Here is a 23171-nt window from a genome sequence, read left to right on the forward strand (position 1 = left end):
TGAGCCAGGGGAGGGTATTGGTCCTACCCCCTCCCACGGGCAACAGTGTTGAGAGATGGCAGCAGAATGGCGCTTACTGTGGCTGGACCTGTGGACAGGGCTCCTTCCCTTTTTCTAAGAGTGCTGGCCCCAGACCCAGAGGTTCTGGTCATGCACGGCTGAGGGGCGCCCAGCTCTCTGGTTCCAGCTGATCCAGCTCTGCTAGCCATGCACGGTGGGGAGACAGCAATGCTGCTATTTTCCATAGACAGTCAGCCTGCCCTGGGGTTCTCGTAGCCAGCGAGGTCTGACCTTAGGCTTCTGGGCTGTCTCTCTCCTTTGGCTGCATGTTTTATGATTTCTATCAAGTTTTTAGAAATGATGATGAATTACACATTTATGTCACTAGTGCCTGACATTTACATGGCCTGAGAAAAACATGCTGCCCTTTATATGCTTACAAAGATCGGCTGGCTGATGTCACAGTACCCATGATCAGTGTCAACGTCAATTTCATTTGTCAGTGGGAACATCTCGTTCTCCGAAATCAAGATTTGTTGCCTATGTGGTCACAACTCTCCGGCCAACCACAGAGCACATTAGGGTCCTACAGGGTGGGGCCAGTAGTGTCTAAAAATTAGTGTATAAGTCCCATTTTCATTGGTGATAAATCTCCATCAACTGGTCGTGTTGAGGACCGCATCGAATTAATCTTTCGTGTCTTCAAATGTTTTGCCGCCCCTTCCCCAGAGCGCTCCTGTGTGAATTGGGTGGGGGCAGGAACTTTCTTTTACCAAGGCAATGGGGCCAAGTAGAAGTTTGACTCCGTTTACTTGTATTTAAGTTTTATGGTGTTGAACTTCGAGATGTCCCCTTCCCACTTGGTTATGATGCTGTTCCGTGCTGTTGCAGGGTTGCCGAGTGCCCTGTGTGGCAGGCCTCATTACCTACTTAGTTTTAGACACAGGACCAAGCCCTTCTCAACTTCCATCTGCATCTGTGGGCAGCACGACATCACCCTGATTTGTTACAATTTTTTCTCTCTTAAGCAGTTTCTAGGAAAGCGCTCAGAAGTAACTTGATGCATTTTTCAGTAGAACTGGAGGTGAAAAACGGAGCTTGGTTGACCTCTCTGGCTTTGGAAACACTGTCTTAGAACATGAGTGAGCTCACCTTCACGACACTAAAGATTGCCATTTAACCTTGACTTATCTCAGAACCCCGTTGTCTGGGTTTCTTCCAACCAACACTTCTGTAATTACCAATCCTTTCTGCTCCAGCCTCAGAAAGCAGCAGACAACCCAATAGCAACCCTTTACTACTCTTGTTTCTCCCTCAGTTCTTTTCAAAGAGCCTGCTGGTTTTCTGAGAGAAGCATTTGATTCTTTTTTTGCACGTTAAGCTTCTAGCTGGACTACCGGAGGGAGCCAGAACTGGTATGATTAACTCTGCACAGTAACTCAGGGTTCATCTCAGCACTCAGTCGCCTGCAGGCTAGTGGGCACAACTCAGGGGACTGACCGGCCCTCCGGCCAGAGAGCAGAAGAGAGAAGGCTTGCGTGGGAGGGGAGCTGGGTGGACTTACCACTGCAAGTCTCGCTCGCCCTGCTGAGCAGCGTGTGGTGGCCCGACTGTGCGGGTAAGTTCCCGTGTGGGTGCCAGCAAAGCTCTTGCTCAGCCTCGGGCCTGGGAACTCCCATTGCTTTATTGCTCAGTGATGAGTCCTTTCACCACATCGCTTTCTGAGCTGGCCCTGGACCCTGGCGGCTATCTCCTCTCCCTGCCGCTCTGGGGCGATGGTTCTGAAAAGGGAGAAGTCTGTCTCTGAGACCCGACTACGTGCCTGGGCACTCAGGGTCCTGTGAAGCGGCCGTCCCTGTTACCAGGAGATGTGTCATTTTTTTCTTTGAACAGCCCTTTGAGTGACTGTAGTAGATGTATACTGGCAAAGAACGTCATTGCTCTAAGTGGTCCAGGAATCTCTTAATACTGAAGCGCGATACTTAGCAGTTAATAGTACTTACTGGTACTAATGGTTTTAACAGTACAGTACAGGGGTCAGCAAGCTTTCCCTCTCTCCAGGTGGTAAATATTTCAGTCTCTGGCTGTATGGTCTCACGGCTTCCGTCTCATAGCCGTCCCTCCTGAGTAGTGTGTGAGCAATAACAACGAATGGGTGTGCCCATGTTCCAATAAAACTTTATTTGTGGACACTGAATTTGGAATTTCATATAATTTTCACATGTCACAAAATATTCTCCTTTTGTTTTATTCCTCCCCCCGCCCCCCAAATTTAAAAATGTAAAATCGTTTCTAGCTGGCAAGGGTTCCGAATGCAGGCAGTGGGCCAGGTTCTGTGAGCGGATTTGGTTTGCCGATGACCCTTTTGTAGTAAAAGGAGCCCAAAGCGTAAGCTTTCTGGCCTGGGAACTGTGAGGAAGTTGCCCAATCTGCCCAAACCCTCAATTTCCATTTATAAAATGTAAATTCTAATTCTCAAGCTCTCCTGGCAGATTAGAATTAGATGAAATAATCCAGACCCGTGCTCCGAGTGCTTCGGACGCCGCGCACAGTGGGGCTTGATATTGTTTTGTTGTTATCGTACCTCCTGTGCTTCGCCAGCATCTCATAGCAGCCTAAGGGAGTTTTGACTTGCAGGTGACTTGCTACATCCGAGGCTCTCCAAGACACTAAGGGGCAAAAGTATTAGGAAGAGGTATGTTTCACTCCATTTTCAGTTAAAGGATAACATTTTCTTAAATACAGGTTGGCCACAAAGTCTAGAAATAAGATGATATTATTATCCATGAATCACCTATGATGTGTGCGATGCCTACACTTTCTGACCTTATAGCCGTCCCCTGAAAGGAACTGGTGGAAGAGAATGTTTGTTGTATATGTAGGACATTTGACTTTCAACTCCCCTTTTGGCTGCTCTGAATCACACAGAGTGTCACCCAAGTCAAGGAAAGAAGGACTGAAAAATAGACGAATGGCAAGCTGTCTTGAAAAGGACTACGAATATTTAAAATTTCTAAAAAATCTCAAACCACTCAGCTAATCAAATGATTTCACATTCTATCGGTGAGTTCAAGTAGTTTTCTAATAGCATTTTTATATTATTTTTCTCTAACAGCTCCTACCCTTATAAACAGTTTCTGAGCACCCCTAAGATCCCTGCTTAAATGTAAATACAGAAGCAAAGGGGAAAATATAAGAAACCTGAAACGTAAGGAAACATAGGGAGGGAAGTGTAAGGACATTGCTTTGGAGATTTCAACATTTAGGCTTTCTGTTAGGTCAGAAATAATTTTTTAATTAGAATGTAATGAAACATAGACATTTGAGAGCCCTAGTTTGGTTAAACCTGGAAGAGAAAATTGTGCTTAAGAAATAGGTTGACACTTTTAGAGACAGCAGACTTCTGCTAGGGAACATAAGTTCCTGCACTGAGTGCATCGATCTGGAACCGGAGGGTGAGGGAAAGAACGCAAGAGATGGAGCGGTGGAGGAAGGGAGTGGGCACAGCTCTTTCCCGCCGACGCAGAGCAGCTGGCCGCACGCTGGAGCAGCCGGGCTGGAACTCCTAGTTTCCAAGGGAAAGCAACGCAATGACCTCATGTGACTGCAGATGTGTCACTCACCCAGGGGACAGCAGAAGACATAAACGATTGTATTAATTACATAAAGTGGACTATAAGTGAACAGGGGCTGTTCCAGTTGGAGAGCATGTTGGGTGGGTGGAAGTGGGAATCTCAGGGTCTCAGCTGCCCTTGGGGTCATGCTTCGAGCTGAATCTGCCCTTGTCTCCAGGTTGCGGTCACCTGAAGCAAATTGTACCCTTTTAGTTCAAAGTGCGTATCGTGTGAATCCACCGTGATTTATGGGAGAGAAGCTCCAGCGCACCGACCAAACAGACCAGGGTATCGAGATGAGAGTGATCCTCAGTCGTTACCGGTACTGTTGCGTTAAAAGAGGCTTATTTCTTTTTCATAGCACTCGGTCTGCTAACAAAGTGAGTGAATGGGGACTGGAAGTGGAATATGGGGACTGGAAGTCGTGGGGCTCAACTTCGTTAAACTGTCTTAATGAAAAACACCATTCAATACTCGCTGCTTAGAAAATTCAGTCTTAAGGAGCTGCTTTCAATTCCAAATGTTAACAGTTGACACAAAATACACCGTTAAGCTGTGTTCCCAATAATTGTAGAAAAATAGACGTTTGATCGGGACATTCTAGTAAAAGGTTCTTCTGGAACATCCTCGTTTAAAGATTCAGAGGCTCACATTACAAAAACGAGATTTGGTTCATGTTCTGTCTCCACCTATGTCAACACCAGAGACAGTGGGAGGGGGGAGGGCCTCGCCCCGGGTGCCTGTCGCAGACACCGAATCCCCGTGTGCGTGACCAGGGGCTGCCAAGGCTCATTCAGCCGTTTGTGCTAACAGGCCCAGACTGCGGCTCCCCCAGCCAACAGCGTGTGTGCGTTGTTCTTGAAGCCTTAGCCACAGGTTGAAAAAGGCCCAGTGAGTCTTCAAGAGCTAAAGTAGCAGACTTTTTGCACCCCCTGCTCGATTTTGCTTTGTGCTACCATGCCAAGCCCTGCGACTGGCGATGCTGCAGGGTCCGCACCCTGGGGCCAAGCGCGCCCTTTGTAAGGCTACACGGAGGTAAGGCCACAGTCCCTCCCCACAGCCTGGCAGGAAGTGTAAGGGGCTCCCTCCTCCTCTTTGACTACAACCTCCTCCTTAGAGCGTGGAATGAAGAAGTGATTCAACAGATGCTCGATGCAGAAAGCAAAAGGCTAGCAGACAGGGAAGGGCTACGGCCCACAGTTCTGTGTTCCGTCAAGTCCGAGCCGGGCGGCAGCTGTCCTGATGCAACGTCTTGGAAATGGGAGAGGAGGGTCCTCCTGTCAAAGGCGAGTAGCCACTTTCCTTATCACCGTGACACGCTTCTCAGTAGACAGGGTCCCCGCACTGTGGCGAAGGCCTGGGCGATCTGGTCATGGACAGCAGGTCAACAGGGAGCGACAGCTAGTTTGAGTTCCCTCAACCTCCATGGAGCAAAGCCTCAAACTGAGCACAGCTGTAGGGGCTGAAAATGAACTTGAATCCAGTCAATGGATATTTATGATGCACGACTGCGTTAGGGAACCAACAGTTTAAAATTGTAAAATTAATGGGAAAGATCTGTTACAGTGCAAAATCTCCACCTGCCCTTTTGTCTAAGATTCTCTTCCTTGTCTTTTTTCTTACGTGAAAATTTTTTAATACTGAAATTTAGATTTTAAGTACAAAATACCTTCCTCCTTCCCTCCCTCCCGTCTTTCCTTCCTTCTCTCTCCTTTCTCTTTCTCTCTCTTTCTATGTTCATATTTGCAGATTGAAATGAATTAAGGCTGCAGTGTCTTGTCTTGTTTTGATAAGAGACACTTTGGATTCTATTTCTAACCTGTGGCATAGTCTTGACAGCCTTCTTAGACGGTCACCAAGATTGTTGGCCTAATATTTGAATGTTGAATTCTGGTCATTTCACAACCACACAAGAATGAGAATAAGAATAAATAATAATGCAAGAAATGGGTGGATAAGCCCCCAGGGTCAGGGAGCGTGCTAGGTAAAAAGTGTGTGAGGCCAATGATACTACAAGCCTTTATGGATTTGTGGCTTTGGACCCAACCGTCCCCTGCTCGCTTGCCACGTCCTACTGTAATAGTCTGCAGTTCCTCCTGATTACAGAGTGGAACAGCTGGAGAACCAGTGGTTTTGTGGAAGAGTTTCCCTAACTATGGCACTACAAAGGGCGAGTGCTCTGTGAAAAGCATCTGGTGACATGCCAGAGGACGTCCTCCTGGAATTCTTCCCCAGGCTGGTCAGCGAGGCCGGTGTTATGTTAAAAAAAGAGACCTCAGTGTGTAAACATTTCACAGTATATCAGTGTATTGGTGGTGGGTTTTGCCATCTACTGGACCTCCCGATGTCCCCCAGACCTATGGCTTATTAGATTGAGTGAAAGGATCAGAGAGAGAACAGTGAGGTGCCCGAACGGGCGGCCAGTCCGGGACACAGAACAAAGGCCATGCACTAGAGAGCCAGCAGTCAACGGGACCCAAGAAATTCAGAAAACAAAGACACCGGAACAGAAATGCCTACTGCACATTGAGAGTCGTTTTTCTTTTTCTTTTTCTTTTTTTTACATCTTATTCCTAAAGTGATATATCTAAACCTACGTGAGTTATATATCTATGTACAGTATTTAGAAGTTGTGTTCTACAGTACTTTTGTACATGCTGGGTGTTAGTACTGACTGCAACAGAAAATGATAACATAAGGCAGATATATGTACAGTGTTTTGTCTGGGCCTCGCCTGGGTCCTGCCCCGCCATGGCCGCCCGGGGCGGCGCCTCGCCCTGGAGATGGGACGTGTTGGGGTCTGTGCTGTGTCTCGCTGCATGGGTGGGGAGGACCGGACGTGTGTCCCAGGTCCAGTCTTTGACCCTCCCCTCTGAGTGAGCTGCTACGGTGCGACACATGCAGGTGAGTGGCTTCAATCTCTAGGAGGTGGGCGTGTGGCGTTTCGGGCAGAGCCAGGCACCTCACACCTTCACCGCCTCCCTGTCTGCCTCCGTGTCTGCCTCGTCAATCTGAGTACCTGAGACAGGGCAGGTAGGTATTTTACACCTTGAAGATTTGTTTTCGGATAATGCCAACATTAAATGTAAATAAAGAATGAAGTAAGAGGGACAGAAAAGCAAGAGGATGAGAGACAAGGACAGGCTGTGGGGGATGGGAGAGGGGGTGGCCCGGCCAGGGGCTACACTTTGGACTCGCTCTCTAGGTTGGCAACGTCACCATTCCTTTCCGTTTGCTCCTCGAGGTTCTTTTCTTCCTCTTCAGTCTCCAGTTCTGCGTGTTGGTTGAGTTTGCTGGACACAGACCAACTGAGGGGCAGCTCTGCCCTGCTGGCCAGCTCGGCCAGCTCTTTGGCACTGAGGGAGGGAGTGCTGGTCTCATAGGTCTCGTGGAAGCTGTTGTAGTCAACTTCGTAGAACCCATCCTCCAGCGTCAGGACCGGCGTGAACCGGTAGCCCCACAGGATCTCACTGGTGATGTAGGAGCTCCGAGCTTGGCACGTCATCCCTGCAGGGAGAAGAGCGGAGGCTTTAGTGTGTACACGAGTGGGCTGTCCACCCCCACGGGCCCTCGGTTCCTAGGGCCCACGCTTCTTTTTAGGTACCCATGAAAAACTTTAATGTCTTTTAAACTCAGAACTAAACAATAAAACTTTTAGGTAGAAAAATGTTAACATACTCATCTTTATACTAATACAGTTGTTAAATATAATAAAATTCACATTTTTTAAACAGTATGTTTTTTTTAAAGATTTTATTTATTTATTTTTAGAGAGAGGGGAAAGGAAGGAGGAATAGAGGAAAAGAAATATCAATGTGTGGTTGCCTATCGTGTGCCCCCTACTGGGGACCTGGCCTACAACCCAGACATGTGCCCTGACTGGGAATTGAACTGGTGACCCTTTGGATCTCAGGTTGTTGCTCGATCCACTGAGCCACACCAGCCAGGGCTAATTCACATTTTTTGATGGGTCAGACCACCTATCAAGGTAAAGGTGCCCTGGACTCATGGAAGTTGTCCTTCATGCCTGGGCTCATTCATCTAGTGCTGGATTCAGGTGAAGTGGGAGAAGGGGGCCATGTGGGTGAATGCCCAGGAGCATTCAAGCTGCAGGGGGTCCCCCCAGCAGTGTACTGGCTCCTCGGGCTGGAGGAGGACACTGGGTGCCAGGGACCAAGGTGATGGACGCGGTCCGCACTCCTGACCCCGACTGAACGCCACCGTCTCAGTGCCTCCCCCTGAAATGGGCCTGGCAGGGCCGCTCAGCTCGCCTTCGTGGCTCAGAGGCCCCTCCTCCCTTTCCAACTCCTGGTCCGTGTGTGTGACATGGGGGTGGGGGGAACGACGTGATGGCGGGGACATCTGGGCTCAGAATGAGGTGCAAACAGGAAGTCACAAGGGTGATAAAATAACTTTATGGCTTTTTTTTTCATAAAAGAACTACATGTTGATGGTAGAGTGACTAGAAAATTGAGATGGGCAAATAAAATCCACCGAGACTTTTGCTTCTGGCTGTGTCAGTGACCACAGAGAACTAGAAATAAAAATGCAATGATTAAAGTTAAAATCTAAGCAGATATTTAAGGTCAGTGGGGAACTGGTTGAAGAGAGAGTCAGAAGTCTGGGATTGTGGGGGAAGGATCAGCACAGGAGGCCCCGTGTGGTCCTGCCTGCAGCAGCTTAGAATCGGGTATTCTGACGGGGACTTCCAGAAGGTGGGGGGCACACTTGTTTAGGTCCCCTAATGACTGAGGGCTCCTGGTGGGTGACTGACATCCAGCCCCGGGCCTGGGGCCTTCTGAGTGTGTGGTGGGGGAGGGGAGGAGAGGGAGGGCTCATGCTGTTTTGGCCTGAGCCGCCTTTGTTGCCCCGGTTTCTCTCAGTGTTCCTGCGGCACGTGGGGAGCCCTTGGGGACCCCGTGGATGTCGGGGTTTTGCTGACCACCACTGTGGCAGGGCTGGCAGGTGGATGGGGCAGCCACACGCACACGGTGCATCCTGCACCTGTGACAGCATCAAGTGGCACCTGGGCTCAGTGTGGTGTGGCTGCATCCTCCCTGCACGATGCGGCCCTGCCCACTGCCCCTTCGCCTGGCCCCTGCATTTCAGGGAGCAAGCTCACTCCTGGAGGTCAGCGCCTCTACTCTTCCGGGGGTCCCTCTGTGGTGTGTGCATGGCTCTGGAGTCTTGACTAGCCCCTTTCCAGAAGACACATGACTGGTTTGCACCTGCCACCTTCAGACCCCTTGTGACCACTGGGGGTCTGACTCAGTGTCCTCACGGGGTCATCTCTCTTCTGGTCCCTTCTCTGGGGGTTGTCATGGTACTGGTGCTCCCTTCAGGCCTCAGACAAGAGTCCCAGGGAGCACCGGGGATGGCCCTGCCCTGCCCTACTGGAAGGTCCAGAGGGGAGGTGAGAGGCACTTCTGTGGTTAAGGATGCAGATGGTACTTCTGCCCTGGTGCCCACCCCGCCTTCCTCCACAGGGCAAGGGCTCTGAGGGCTCTGCTCACCCGCTCTCCTCGCCCCCCCAGTCCCCACTGGTCTGGGACCTGGAAGCACCCCCTGCAAATGGCCCTCATGCAGCTCCCAAGGCCTGTGCAGCCTCGAGTCTCAGAGTTGATGGTGTGGGGCTGTGGGGGGACCTGGGCGTACCTGCTGGGGTGAATGCACATGCCTCAGGGACCCCCGCTGGCTGGTAAGCAATGGGACGAGAGAGAGTTGTGTGTCCTGGGGGCTCCCTGGGAGCTCCTGCTCTGCCCCACGAACCCTGGGGGTGGGCGGGGAAGCACCTCTGAGATGGGGACACCTGCCTCCTGTCCCTGGGGAGTAGCAGCACAGAAGCCTGCCCAAGATGGTGGGGACACAGTGCCCTCCTCCCCTTCCTTTAAAGGGATCTGTCCCCAGGGCTGGGGTCTATCAGGGTGGCTATGATGAACCTGGGGGACCCCTGATTTTCTGCATTTGATGAAAATCATTCCCCTCTGCTTTTGCCCCATCATTCCTGGTAGAAAGACAGTTAAATGACGTGGCTGTTTTTCCTAAGTGACCATCTGGGCCACTGCCTGGTTGGCAAGGCCCCTGCACCATGGAGAGCAGCTTCTGGGGACACAGCCCTGTGAGAGCTGGTCCGATGAGTCTTTCCCGTGGTTGTTCCACAGGCTGGTAAAGTGCTGGGTGGGGATTTGAACTCAGATCTGGTGGCCATCCACATTCACCATGCCCTGTGGCACTGGACTGACTCAAGTTTTGCGACTGATTTTTCTACCTTGGGTGTTTTCTCTTAAAAGGAGGCTCTGTCCCTGCAAATATTTACAGGTTACTTCATCACTCCTGGAGCTGAATTGCCATGGATGGGTGGGGCGGGGGGCAGAGCCGTCTACGGGACAGGCCCCGGTAACTGACTTCACACCAGCCTCGGCAGGACCGAGACACTCATTTTAGGGATCAAGTGGAAAATGAAAGCGAGACTAGAGCATCACCAGCATATGGCAGGAATGCACAGCGAATTAAACGGAGAGCCAGAGTGTGCGGTCCCCGAGGACAAGAGTGACGTTGCAATTTAGTTTGGACGAGGAAACCAAGAGCTCCTGGAAATGCCTTCAACACGTGCGGGTCTCTGTTGAGTCTCTGCGGCTGCGCGGCCACTTGAAATCGGTCCTAAGTATCTGCAGTGCCGAGCGTCGGAGAAGAGCCCTTCATTTGCTACAGTGTGCAGCAGGCAGGCTGACGTGACGCTGGCGTGCGGCCTCCGGACGGTGCACAAAACCCTGCAGAAGTGGGCGGTGGCGGCAGTGACAGTGACAGAAGTTCTTCTCTGCTTGTCTGCCAAATGGATGGAAGAGATATGCACCCAAATACTGTGCTCATTCACAGGGACCCCCAGGCGGTGTGGACCCCAGAGGCAGGGCAGATGGGAAGGGAAGTGATGCCGAGGTCAAAAACTTCTCTGTGGCACAGAATCCTGCCTCATCGGTGCTGGAAGGGACTTTGGAGGCCCCCCAGCCCCCCTGCCACTGCTCCTGTAACAGATGGACAAACTGAGGCAGCATCTGCTTGCCCCAGACTGTCCGCCTGGCTGGTGACAGAGCCCAAGGTTCATCGAGATCCCCCAGTCCCCAGGCTGGTCCTGGTTTTGTTCTGCCCTCAAAGCATTAAGTATCTGTCCAGAAATGCTGGCACCCATACTTCAAACACAAAACGCCTTGTTCTCGCTCTCCAGATGAGTAATTGGTGTTCTGTATTTGCATTAGCTGGAAGCCGAACTGTGAATGCTCCCAACCTGTTTCAAATGAGATGTGTTTCCACGGAGTTCCCCGTCTCAGACACATCATGGCTTCTTAAGGGCTTAACTTGGTCGGAAGTGACTGTACCACCGTTCTGAGACCCTGCTGGAGCTCAGAGGAGAGTTCCTCCGTGCAGTGCCTGGCGTTGTTTTTGTCCAGCAGCTGTGGAGACGGCAGCACGAGCGGAGGACCCAGTTCTGCGAGCAGAATGTGTGACTGTGAGGTTGCCTCCCTGACCGTGACCTAGGCACCACATAAGTCACAGATGCAACATCTTAAAGGGTGAGCCCCGGACTCAGGAATCTCACTGGCAATGGGGCCCTTGTCTCAAGTGGGGTGGGGGGGCAGTGGCCACCCCCTTGCACTGGGGACACATGCTATGTGACTCCAAGTGCTGACGATGTGACGCAGAATTTTGGGTGAAGAGGTAGGTCTGAATGTGGCTGAGAAGAGGGGAATGGAGAGAGGGAAGCTTGAAGAGAAAGGCAGGAACAAAAGAGGGAAAGAGTGGAGGAAGGACTGGAAGTAAAGCCACTCAGAGGGGCAGGGACCTTGTGCTGACCACTGCCTCAGGGACCTGCCTAGGGGGTGGGTGCCCAGCTGCAGTGTCCTCGCTGTGGTGGGGCTCAAATGCACCGGCATCCTCCAGCTCACCCAGCACCCGGACACACTCATACTCGAGGCCTGGGCGCTGTCACAGTTGTGGTGACACTGCCTCAAATTTGTCACATCAGGACACTGTCTTTTACATTCCTGGCTTCTCCCAGGCCTCCCTGCCGGACAATGATGCCAAGCCTTTTGTAAAACCACCGAAACGCTTCTGTTTCTGCCAGTGGAGTTGTGCAGGGAACCCGAAAAAACGTCCACTCCGAAATACCTAAAACGCTGGGTGCGCGATAGAAACGCAGGTACTAGTACAGGACGAAGGTGGAAAGGGGGGAGCGGGGTTTCCCTGTTTGCTTTCACAGTGTGATTTCCGCCCTGCGGTTCCCTTCAGTGATTGCAGCTCATTCCATCCACGTGACGGCTACGGCCCTTTCAGCCAGGGGCCATGGGGACAGTGAAGAAGCAGGCCGTTCTGGAGTGGGAGCCAGGAACAAGCACTGGTCCCTGCATGTGCCCGGGTGCAGGCTGTGGAGCTTGCAGCACCTGTCCTGCCTTCGACCCAACCTGCCCAGCGCCGACCTGCTATCCATATGGGGGGTGACCCACGCCTCTAAGCCACCTGTGTTCAGTCCCAGGTTTCAGACTGAGTGTCACCCTGTGCTGGGGGAACCCCTCTGTCCCAGGCAAATCTGGACATAGGCCATCCTGGCCCACATGTCAGCCAGGTGATCCTTTTAAATGCATATCATCTCTCATCACACCTTGCTCCACCCCTCCACGCCCTCCTCCGCATCCCCCTTCCCACCCCCCCACCCCCAGCTCATAGAGAGGTCCAAAGAGCCTCAGTCCAGCCTGCCAGGTGGTCTCAGGGCAGGGGGGCTCAGGCAGGCTGGCCTGGTGCTGCTGTGGTCCCCGAGCCCAGTTGACACCCCTTGCACCACTTTCTAAGTGTCTCCCTTGGACTGAGCTCTCCAGCCCTGAGGGACCGATAATAGTCGGTGCCCAGTCAAGGTTTGAACTAATGGTCAGGGCAACCTCCAGAGTCCTTTCCTTTTATCTGGACTTTCAGAGACAATGGCTCTACTTCGGGGATACAAACACCACACAGACTACACCTCAGAAAGGAAGGAATAAAGTTGGGGTCTGTTTTTCAGCAAGTGCCCGCAGTGGTTTTAGCGGCTGTCTGGCCCAGTGCGCCTGCTTGCGGGGGCTGTGTGGCTGCTACACCACGAGGTGGCGCTCGCGCCCGCCTGGCTGCTCTCTGGCCACTGCTGCTTGTGCTGCACTGGGCTGGAGCTCCGGCTGTCACCGCCGGATGTCATCGCAGAATGTCACTGGGGGCACCTGGAGGGAAGCTACTGTAGCTGGGCGCTTCTGGCTGCCTCTCGGGTCCTGGGGTCCCAGTATCTCTGCAAGGGGCAGCATCTCGATCTTTCCTGGGACCCCGGATTTGGGAGGGGAGGCTGCCTTAGGCCCTGGGTGCCTTCACTCTGCCCCAACCTGAGCAGTCTCCACCCACGAGGAGAGGGTGTGTGGTACGAGTGGACATCTCAATGGGCCGGCTCTGGAGCTGCTGTAGGGGCCTTTGCTTCTCCTGGAAGCAATTTCGGACCAGTGAGCAGACATCCTTGCACTGGGGAAAGAATTTGGAGGTTTGCCCCTAAATAGTCTGTGGCTGTGTTACCCCGATCCCCAAAGTCCTATTGCTAGAGTGATCTTTAGGGCAAACGTGCCAAGTCCCCGTGTCCGTGGGAGGCTGGCGCATCTGTTGGTATTCCACCTGGAGCGTGGCCCCCGGGCCAGCAGGAGCAGCAGCCCTAGTGCTGGCTGGGTATGCAGAACCCAGACCCCCAAAGTCGGAGGCTGCATCCTCACAGGGGCTGTGGGCACCTGAAAACTGGACAAGTGCTGGCAGGGGTCCAGCGGTCGGAGGGCAGTGAGCAAGGCTGGTGGGGGCCACAGATGGGGGAGCTGACGGTCAGGTCAGCCACTGAGAGGAGCCACTGAGGGGCCTTCCTCCAGGAGATGGCCCTGTCGTGGGTCAGGTGTGTGTGCTGTGACCTCAGGGAGCAGGAGGTCAGGCAGGGTGGGCACTCAGCTCCCAAGGGCAGGCCCCACAGTTTGCTCACCATGGTGCCCTCATACCAGCCCGTAGCAGGCACCGGGTGCATTGCGTGGAATGAAGTGTGACTGCCGACAGAATGACCTGTGGAAGGCACAGTGGAAGCACCAGGGCCGTGGACACGTGTTAATGGTGCAGAGCAGCTGGGGTCTGCCTGGGTCACCAGCACATCGGTGAAGGGGCTGAATGAACAAATAAGGGGAAAGCAGAGAGGTGGATGTTCCTCCAGAGCAACGGTTCTTGGTGGGGCAACTTTGCCTGCTGGAGACAGTGGCCATGTCTGAAGACACTTTTGATTGGGGTTGGGGGTAGGTGGGTGTGGAGGCCAGGGATGCTGCAGAACACCCTACAACTGCCCCCCTCTGCCGCCTGCCCAGCACCGACCTGCAGGACACCCCAACTGTCCAGTGGCAGAAATCCATAATTGGTTCAAGTCCCGCCTCCCAGACACCAAGATGTGGGCAGTCCCCACTGCCCTGCTGGCCTTGGGCTGTTGCCTGTGACTGCAGGACCAGTCCCTCTGGTGGCCTAAGGCAAGCTCCCACCTGCGGCAGTGTGGCAGCCTGGGGCGGGGGTGGGAGAGGGCTCCAGTTAACACAGCTCTGAGACAATGTCTTTTCCATGGCAACAGCTCAGAGCTGGGAGAGCAGATCCTACCCACCCCATCCTGCTGCGCACTGGGCATGTGCAGTCTTCCGTGTCCCACCCAGAGAGCAAGTTGGCCAAGAGAGTTCATTTCCAATCCTTTGGGGGAAAATCAATGAAAACACTCTCAAACAGCCCTCCTTTGCTCAAGAGAACCAAATCCTTGGGGCTGCAAAAATACCAGTGCCTTCTCCTTTCTCCTGTCCCTTCCGTTCTTCCTCCTCCCCTTTTGTTGTCGTTGTATTAAAAATCGATGCTTTGTTTTTCATACGGTTTTGTCCTGATTAGGCTGTTTTCCATACACTTTTCCTTAGTAAATTTCTCCAGACTATATAGTTAATCTTATTTTTTATTTGACTGTTGAAAGCTCCATGAGATCAGAAGCTATGTCTCTTCATCTATCCATCTATCCACCCACCTACCCATATACCAACCCAACCCAACTATTCATCCACCCAACCATCATCCATATACCTATCCATCCACTGAACCATTCATCCAACCATCATCCATCCATCCATCCACCCATCCACCCATCCACCCATCTACCCAGCTGACCCTCAACCTGTTCACCTACTCACCCATCCATACACTCATTCATTGATCCAGCCAATAGCCCATCCATCTACCTGTCCATCCATCTACCTGTCCATCCATCCACTCATCAGCAACCATTTGGAGTGCCTGCTGTCTGCCCAGCCCGCAGGTCTTACTCTCACAAGAGGGATCCTTCTAATGGAGACTAGACATCCCCAATACGAAGTATTAAATGCAATTTGAGTGGTATGTACAAAAAGTCCTGTGGGACCAGAGAGAAGCCACTGGCTAACTTGGGGGCAGTCAGGGAGATCTTAAAGAGGAGGGGCCTTATCAGAAGAGCCTCGGAGGGTAAGTGCAGGGCTGTGGGACCAGCATTTTTCTCGAGGGGCAGTGAGTGGGGTGGTTTATGGGGACTGAGACATGGGTCGCTGAAGTGAAGGTGGGGGCAGGGGATGCTGCTGCCCAGGTGTGTTAGGTCTACATTGTGACCCAGAACCACCTGGCTCAGCAGCTCCTGATTCCTGACCTATCACAAGACACATGTTTGTTCTTCTTGGCCACTAAGTTGTGTAACAATGGAGAACGAATACAGAAGCCATGTGCCCTTGGACCAGTCATTAAATGTCCTGTGGCTCTTGTCACCCATGCAGTTGGGGTGATAAGAATGTTGTCTACATCTCAGAAGACCAGTAAGGGTTGTGCGAATTAATGCCTACGAAGTACTAAGCGCAGGGCCCGGCTGCAGTAAGTGTTCAGTAAATGTTAGTTTGCACTGTTGCTAGTGGGAATTGCTCGGATCTGGCGAAGCTGCAATAGAAGACTGGGAAAGAAGCAGAGCTCTTCCTGAGTGAATGGAGGGTGGAAATCAGCTCTCGCCATCACCATGTGGCAGGCCCTGAGGCTCCAAACTCAGCACGGGGTGGGTGTTCATGGGCTCACAAGGGCAGGAGTGAGGAACTGACCTGCCCCGGCGGGGAGGAGGACCTTCTGTGTCCCCGGCGTGGCTGAAGCCCAGCACCACTTCATCTCGGGAAGTTCTCACGGCCCCTTTTGTAGTGACTCACCATGTCACGCTCTTTCTAATACATAGAAAGAATCCTCTGTATTAACCTTAGAAAGTTTTATCAACACTCGTAACTCATTTTTGAAAGCTACCGAGAGAGCCGTGAGCCCCGAGTCGGCGCTGGTTTTGTTACACTTCTGCTTGACCGTAGGCAGGTATTTGTGTGTGAGCACACAAACCGCATACGGTAAGTTATGGTTGTTTTTCCTTTGAGACAAAAGCTCCATTTGTAGATCCTGTTCCCTCTTTTTCACCTGGTTTACCTACTTGTCAGGATTATATGTAAACAACAGCCGATTCATTCATTGTTGTTGACTCATATTTTCCTGTTTGGAGTGAAAAAAGGTTATTTAGCCTCCAACTCACAGAAATTCCTAAGGAAGCAATCCATCCCGTGGCCTAGTGGATGGAGCCACGTGGTCAAGAGGGAGTGAGGTGTGAGAAGGGCAGCCTGGGAGACCGACCGGGGTCAGGAGCCAGGGCCCAGGCAGCCACTGTCTGGCTGCGGGGCGTCTCAGGGGCACCTGCGGGAAGGGCAGCCGGAGTGACCGAAGCACTGTTCCGGCTTCGGACATGTTCAGCTGCTGTGTGCAGGGCGTGCCCACTTCCGTCCTCGGGAGGGGGCTGTTTCTCTGACTCATGCTTCCCGGGACTCTCTGGGCTGAGTCACCCTCTGTCCCCCATACCGAAGTTTTGAGACTGTGCCAACATCCAAGGGTACGCAATGCCCGAGCCACAGCACAGCTGGCCGGCCAACCCTGGGCGGCATGTGGCCGCCGTCGAAACCTGGGGTGTCCACACCGTGATGGTTCATAATGTGGTCCGTGGAGGTGGCCAGATCCGGGGGCTGAGCGGGTTGAGGTTGAACAGCACTCTGGGTGTGTCTGAGGCTGTTTCTGGGGAAGGTTAATGTTTGAACTGGCGGACTGAGTAGAGAAGATTGCCCTCCCCATGTGTGGGGCAGCATCCAACCGCTGAAGGCGTGGCTCAAACAGGAAGGTGAGGCAAGAGAGCGTTTGTTCCTCTGCCTGACTTTGAGCTGGGACGTTGGTCTTTTGCCCTTGGATTGGGCTGAGTTGGGAACTTAAAACAATCGGCTCTCCTGGGACTCTGGCTTGCCAACTGCAGATTTGGAGCTTCTTGGCCCCGTAAACACGTAAGCCAATTCCTTACGATAAATCTCTCTCTGTGTTTCTATCACCGCCATCTCTGTCTTCGTATTCTGCCCCTCTGAAGAGCCCAGACTGTCACCCTTACTGCTGAGGACCCAGTGGCCACCATCTTCACGACCCTTCATGGAGCTCTCCTGACCCACAAGTCTGGCATCTCACCGCTGGCTGGAGGTCCTGGGCTTCTATCGAGGGGTCCTATCGAGGACTCTGGGCGGAGGTCCTCGTTGGCTGTGGAGGGAGCTATGACCCAGGAGCTGATGGCAAGATTTTGAACTAACCCAATGAAATCCAACCGTTAGATGTTAGATATCGAGGAGGAAAGCTGAGGGCCCCACGGTCCCAGTCAGGAATAGCCATGCCATGGGCTGAAATGCCTCCTGCCTCTTTAGCTCTCCAGGGCTCAAGAGTTCCTGGGCCTCATTTTTCGTGGCAGTTTTCATTTGTTGTCAGCAACTCGAAACTTTTCTGTAAGAGGAGAAATTTCCGAAGGTGCAGGTGGGGGCGCTGTGATCTCATGAAGGGTGATCCGGGACGGCAGCTGGTACTCTGACAACTGGCCACGCTCCCCTGATGGGCCCTTTTGTTCATCTTCTGTGCATCGTTCTTGTGTGGGCTTTGGCTTGAGAAGAGAGTGACAGGCGCCTGTTGGTGAATTTTGCACAGGATCCCGCCTGTCCTGAGCTGAATAGAAACCTGTGATTTGATCAGGAGCTCCCGATGGGTGCGCACGTGCCTGTTGGCTTCACTCTGACGGGTGCCGAGACTGCTTGCTTAGGCTGTCTGAACCGAGTCAGGTTCTCCATAAGTCTTTTCATTCCAAAGGGAAAAGCCTTTCTCTCTGTGAATGTGTGTGTGACTGGTGAATTATACCGGTGAAGTCACTTGGCAACACCAAGCAGAGAAGGGAGAGAGGGAGTGACAGAGACCAAGTTTTCTGAAGGTCAAGGCCTGCTGAGACCCCGCCATGGAGCTGCTGTGCAGGCTGAGGTCGGGTGTGCGGTGCCTGTCTCCGCTGACCTCGGTAGGGGACGGCCACCTGCCGCTGCATTGCTTCGTTAAGAGACAGAGGTCAGGGTGCCACGAGCTGGGGACTGCCCTGGGTCTGCTGCTTTACTGTCCGTTGGGTCATTCACTCCACCAGTGTTATTTGTTTAGACCGTCTCTAAATGACCACGGACCCGGTGGCTTCAAACAGCAGAGAGTTAGTCTCTCATCTGTCTGGGGGTCAGAAGTCTGAAACCATGGTGTGCGCAGGGCCCTGCTCCCTCCAGAGGCTTCGAGGAGGGTCCTTTCTGCCCCTTCCAGCTTCCCATGGCTCCCGACACTCCTTGGCTGGTGGCTGCATCACTCCAGTCTCTTCCTCCATCTTCATGTGGTGTTTTCCTGTGTCTCCTCCTCTTCTGTCTCCTGGAAGGACACTTGTCACAAGATGTAGAAGCCACCTGAGTAATCCAGGGTGGTCTCATCTTGAAACTCTTAATTACCTGCAAAGACCCTTTTCCCAACAAGGTCACACTCAGAGGTACTGGATATGAACATATCTTTTCTGGGGGTCACCCATCAACCACCTACAGATGGGCTGGTGCCTGGGCGGGGACCAGAGTGCTCCATCTGTCCCTGCAGCCTGTGGGAAGGTGATGCATTTCTAGGGATGGGGGTGGGGCGGGGAGCAGAGGCAGGGCTCCAGCGTTCTCCCCCTAGCTCCCTCCCCCTAGCTCCCTCCCTCCGTTCTCTGTCCCTGGCGTCTGGCTAGGGAAGCATTCCTGGGGAAGTACGTCTGCTGAATCATATCACCACCCTGATTGGCATCCTAATTTCTCCAGCTGTGTATTCCTGGAGGGAGGCAACCAGCTACAGAATATCACCACACACACACCCAGAAGTGCACAGCAAGCCCCACAGAAAAACCAGATCTGCAGGAAGAGATGAAGCGAAGCCTGCAAGCGTGGCTTCCCTGGTGATGGACATGGCTGCAGGCAACCATGTGAGGTGGTACTGAGACGCCTCTGTTCCCAGAGGGATTTTCAAGATTCTTGCTCTTTTAAAAACAGCATTTAGAGAGCAGCTTTGACTCAGTCCTTCTTCATGGTTCCCTGTACGGTCATCTCTCTCCCACTTCCCCCTTCTCTCTGCCTGGTTGGCTTCTCTATGCTTCGTTAGCATGGGGTGGGTGGCACTTCCCCGCAGAGGTCCCTAGGTGCACTGTCTCTTTAAGGGCCAGAACATTTGTTTTCCCAGCTCAGCACATTTGTTTGTTTGCAGGAAGACAAGCTAAAGCTGAAGCCTTTGGACCAACCCCAGCCACCCCCCACCAGGAAGTGAGGTGGGCAGAGTGCTGGTGTGGGGAGCTGAGTGTGGTTGGGGAAGGGGCTGCCCCTTGCTCGGGGACTGTGGCCTGCCCTGGGGTGCCACACTGCGTGGTGGCTGGAAGCAGGGCCAAGTGCGTGTGCGTTTCTCTGATGGTCTGTGGTGCACTGTGACCATGACCATGGGGATGACTGGCAGAGAAAGGTCCTCTGTACTGCACCCTCTCCACAGACAAGCAAACGGGTCTCCAGTCATGAATGAGAAATCATCAAATTTCCCTCTAATGGCTGTGTTCGTTTGCTAGGGCTGCCATAGCATCGTGCGCAGACTGGACCACTTAAACAACAGAGACCCATCGCCTTGCGTTCTGGAGGCTGGAGGTCTGAGATCAAGGGGCCGGCAGTTGGTTCCTTCTGAGAGAAGCTGTTCAGGCCTCTCCCCTGGCTTCCAAGGGTTTGCTGGCAATCTGCAGTGTCCCTTGGTTTCTGCTGCACCCCCCACCTCTGCCTTCTTCCTCACACGGTGTCCCCCAGAGCGCGCGTCTGTCCCCAAATTCCCCCTGACAGTAAGGATAGCTGTCACTGTGGACTAGGGCCCACCCCATCCCAGTACGACCTCATCTTAACTAGTCACGTCTGCAAAGATCATATTTGCAGATAATGCAAACTTCTCAGGTGCTGGGGGCTTGGCATTCACCCTACGACTTTCGGGGGGCGCAGTTCAACAGCAGCCACTGTGAGCTGCTGTGCTGGCAGAGGCAGCTTAGGGGGGCTGAGACCAGTGCTGGACACAGTCACAGTGGCCCAAAGGTCAGGACTGTGCATCGGCTTTTGTTTTCTTTTGCTGAAAACAGTCGCAGTGCAAAGCTGGCCAGAGAAAAGGGGTTACCGAGTGGACAGTGTTGGGACAGTCAGTTGGTTATTCGCCACGCAGTGCAGCTGGACCGAAGATCGCAGTTTAAAAGTTTGGCTGTGAAAGGACTATGGGAAAATGTGGCAGAGTTATTTTATGTTCAATGATATAGGGGTAGGGAAGGCCTATTCCTGTAGCACGAGCTATTCCTATCTTCCTGAAACAGAGACATTCCAATGACATAAAGCTGAGAGCTCATAAAGGAAAATACAGATACGTGTCACTGTATCAAGTTAAAATATTCTGCAGGCAAAAGATTAGGGAAAAAAATAGCTCCAAGGAACAAAGAAAGCCATGAGATAAAGGGCAGACTATGAAAAAAAATTGTAAAACATATAATGGACAAAGAGCTAATTTCCTTCCTAGAGAACAAGCCTTTCCAAATCGATAAGAGAAACTAAAAATCCATTAGCGAAAACAGGCGCAGGGCAGGAAAAGAAACACCACCCCATATAGTAAAAGATGCTCCAGCACACTCTGAGTTGTCTGCGTCCAGTGTGGGTGGAAGTGAGTTTCCGCAGCACGGCCCCTCGGGAGGGGGGAGGGGAACCACCTCCGTCTGCACAGGGCGGTGGGGCAGTATCTCTGAAAGCAAACTGTGCACGTCCGCGTTTATCCCACGAATGCCACTTCTGAGAATCTAGCCTATGGACATCAAATTCCTTGGCGTGTTGCTGGCTATAGAAAAGAAATGTAGGAAGCTCTCTAAATATCCATCCGCGGAGCGCTCATTATATGAAGGCACAGCCCTAAAGTAGAATATTGTTTTGCAGTTTGAAAGAATATGTTGATGGGTTAATAAAGATTTATAGTATATATTACATTAAAACAGCATTAACCATGGGGAAAATGTATGCTCCCATTTGTGTAATAAGTGTGCATATGTATTCACGTGTGTGGACACGTGCTTGGACGTTTTTGGAAGGGGTACAGTGATGGATTGTCTGGGGGTGGGACTGGGGACAGAGCAGGGGAGGGGATGTGTTTTCCATGATACATTCGTTTATACTATTTGAATTTCCTGCCACGTGAGAGTATTACTTTCAATGTGAAAACATTAAAGTTATAATGAGAGAAATGAAGAACAAGAAGTTTATTCTTCTCTGGCAGTAAAGAGGTTTTGCTCTGGGCTACTCTGGGAAGCTTTCCCTTAATGAACAGTTGAGGTCAGTGGCTGGCAAAATTAAATCGCTTTAGACTGAAGCAAATAAAGGGGGATTCGTCACCTAAGTCTAGCTGGCCACGCAGTTGGCGGATTAGGTGCTGTCCTCTGGGAAGGAAAGAACGACTATGATTTTAAAAAATATGCATCGAATCTGGCGTTTCTAGTTTGTGACCCGCACACGTCCCCTCTCCTGTTAAATGCTAATCAGGACACAGGGGTAGACATGGACCTTGGCATGTGACATACACCTCCGACTCCTGAGCACCCAGGTGCCCGGGCACAGACTTGACAGGTAGGAGAGGGGGGCGTTGGCGGGGCCTGGGCCCAGCTAAGAGTGCGAGCTGTTCCTGAAGGCGTGTGGACTCAACTCTCGAGACATCCTCTGCCCAATAAACGACCCTTCTGGGGAGAGCGAGGCCCCTAGTGACAAGTGGGTGGCGCCATAGCTGGCCAGTGCAGGAGCTCTGTCCTCCGGGCCGTGTCGTCTTCTCACTGAGCCCTGGCCCCTAGGAACCTAGGAGGATGCTGGCCAGTAGAGCAGCCACTGCCCGCTCACTCTGGGGAGCCTGCACCCAAGGGTCCTAGAAGGCAGGGTGCCAGGAACATCCTTCTAGGACACAGGGAGGCACCTTAGGGCCCAGGGCATGGTTCACTCACATTGGTTAAAACAATGGCCCAGGCCCTTAGAGACACTTGGGTTAGAGCAGAAGGAGGCTCTTCATCTGGGAGAGCCTGGGCTGGGAGAACTGGCTGCTGGGAGGTGGGGAGGCTGAGAGGGGGCCCCACTGATATCTCAGCAACATGGGAGCATATGCCACAGGACGGATTTTCTGGATGACCAAGATTTCCCCCTTGAGACTGCAATATAAGTAAACAAACACTTCTTAGGCGAGGCCAGAAATCTTTGTAAATTGTGGCCAACGCTTCCTTTTCTTTGCAAGCACACTATGCCGGTGTAACTGAAGTGTGTTTTTCACGTCTTCGTGCCGCCCTGCTCAATCCTCAGATATGATTCTGTACTTCAGCGCAAAGCTGACCTCCGGAGACTGAAAGGTGGATAGGAACGTTGCCTTCTCCCAGACGTGCTACGTGTTCCAGACAGCTACACGTTCGGGCTCTTTGTCTTTAATTTGTAGCCCTGGGCTTCACCCACTCAGCGCCAGACGCAGCTCTCACTGCTTTCGATGTGCCTGCTTCCGCAAACCCATCTCCTCTCTTCATTTGCTGCTTCCAGTCTTCCCTGGTCTTGGGACCCGGCCCACTGAACTTGTTAGGGTTTTGTATCAGGAGAGAAAGAAGCGGGTTCTGCGGATCTTCATGTAAGTGGTTACTGGGCTGAAATGCATGATGCTAAATGAATGGACATGTGGCGTCTTTCACGGCTACATTTCTCTCTTCACATCTGGGTCAAGTTGCCAGATAAACAAGTGCCAGATGATCACAAAGTTTTTTTTTGTTCTTCTTGTAGCATATTCAATGATTCTGGATGACTTAAAATGATTTTGTTCCTGAGTTCTGCCATCCAAGATGGAAGGTGTCCCTCCTGTCTGAGCAGTTTCAGGTGTAAAACACCTGAATGGGAAGCAGGGACTCAGCACTCTTTGGTGTGGCTGATTCATTTGTAAGCACTTGGTAGACAGGTGTTTTTTCCCTCGTAAAGATAATTTTAGAGCCGAAGTGTTCTGACATGCTTGATTTATATGAGATGGGATTCCCAGCTCATTTTGTTGAGATTCAAT

At 52.2% G+C, this 23171-nt stretch overlaps 1 protein-coding gene across 2 annotated transcripts in view; it reads right to left on the reverse strand.

The window, feature by feature from the left end:
- Positions 1–2229: 2229 nt before the first annotated feature.
- KCNJ6 (potassium inwardly rectifying channel subfamily J member 6) overlaps positions 2230–23171 on the reverse strand; it is a 186548-nt gene continuing 165606 nt past the window's right edge. For both annotated transcript variants that reach the window (XM_045195796.2, XM_045195790.2), the window contains exon 4: positions 2230–7121. In XM_045195796.2, the coding sequence (XP_045051731.1) occupies positions 6796–7121 (326 nt within the window). In that variant the 3' untranslated portion in view covers positions 2230–6795. The remainder of the gene's footprint in view (positions 7122–23171) is intronic.

Source organism: Desmodus rotundus, chromosome 2 (assembly GCF_022682495.2).
Source record: "Desmodus rotundus isolate HL8 chromosome 2, HLdesRot8A.1, whole genome shotgun sequence".
Classification (NCBI taxonomy): domain Eukaryota; kingdom Metazoa; phylum Chordata; class Mammalia; order Chiroptera; family Phyllostomidae; genus Desmodus; species Desmodus rotundus.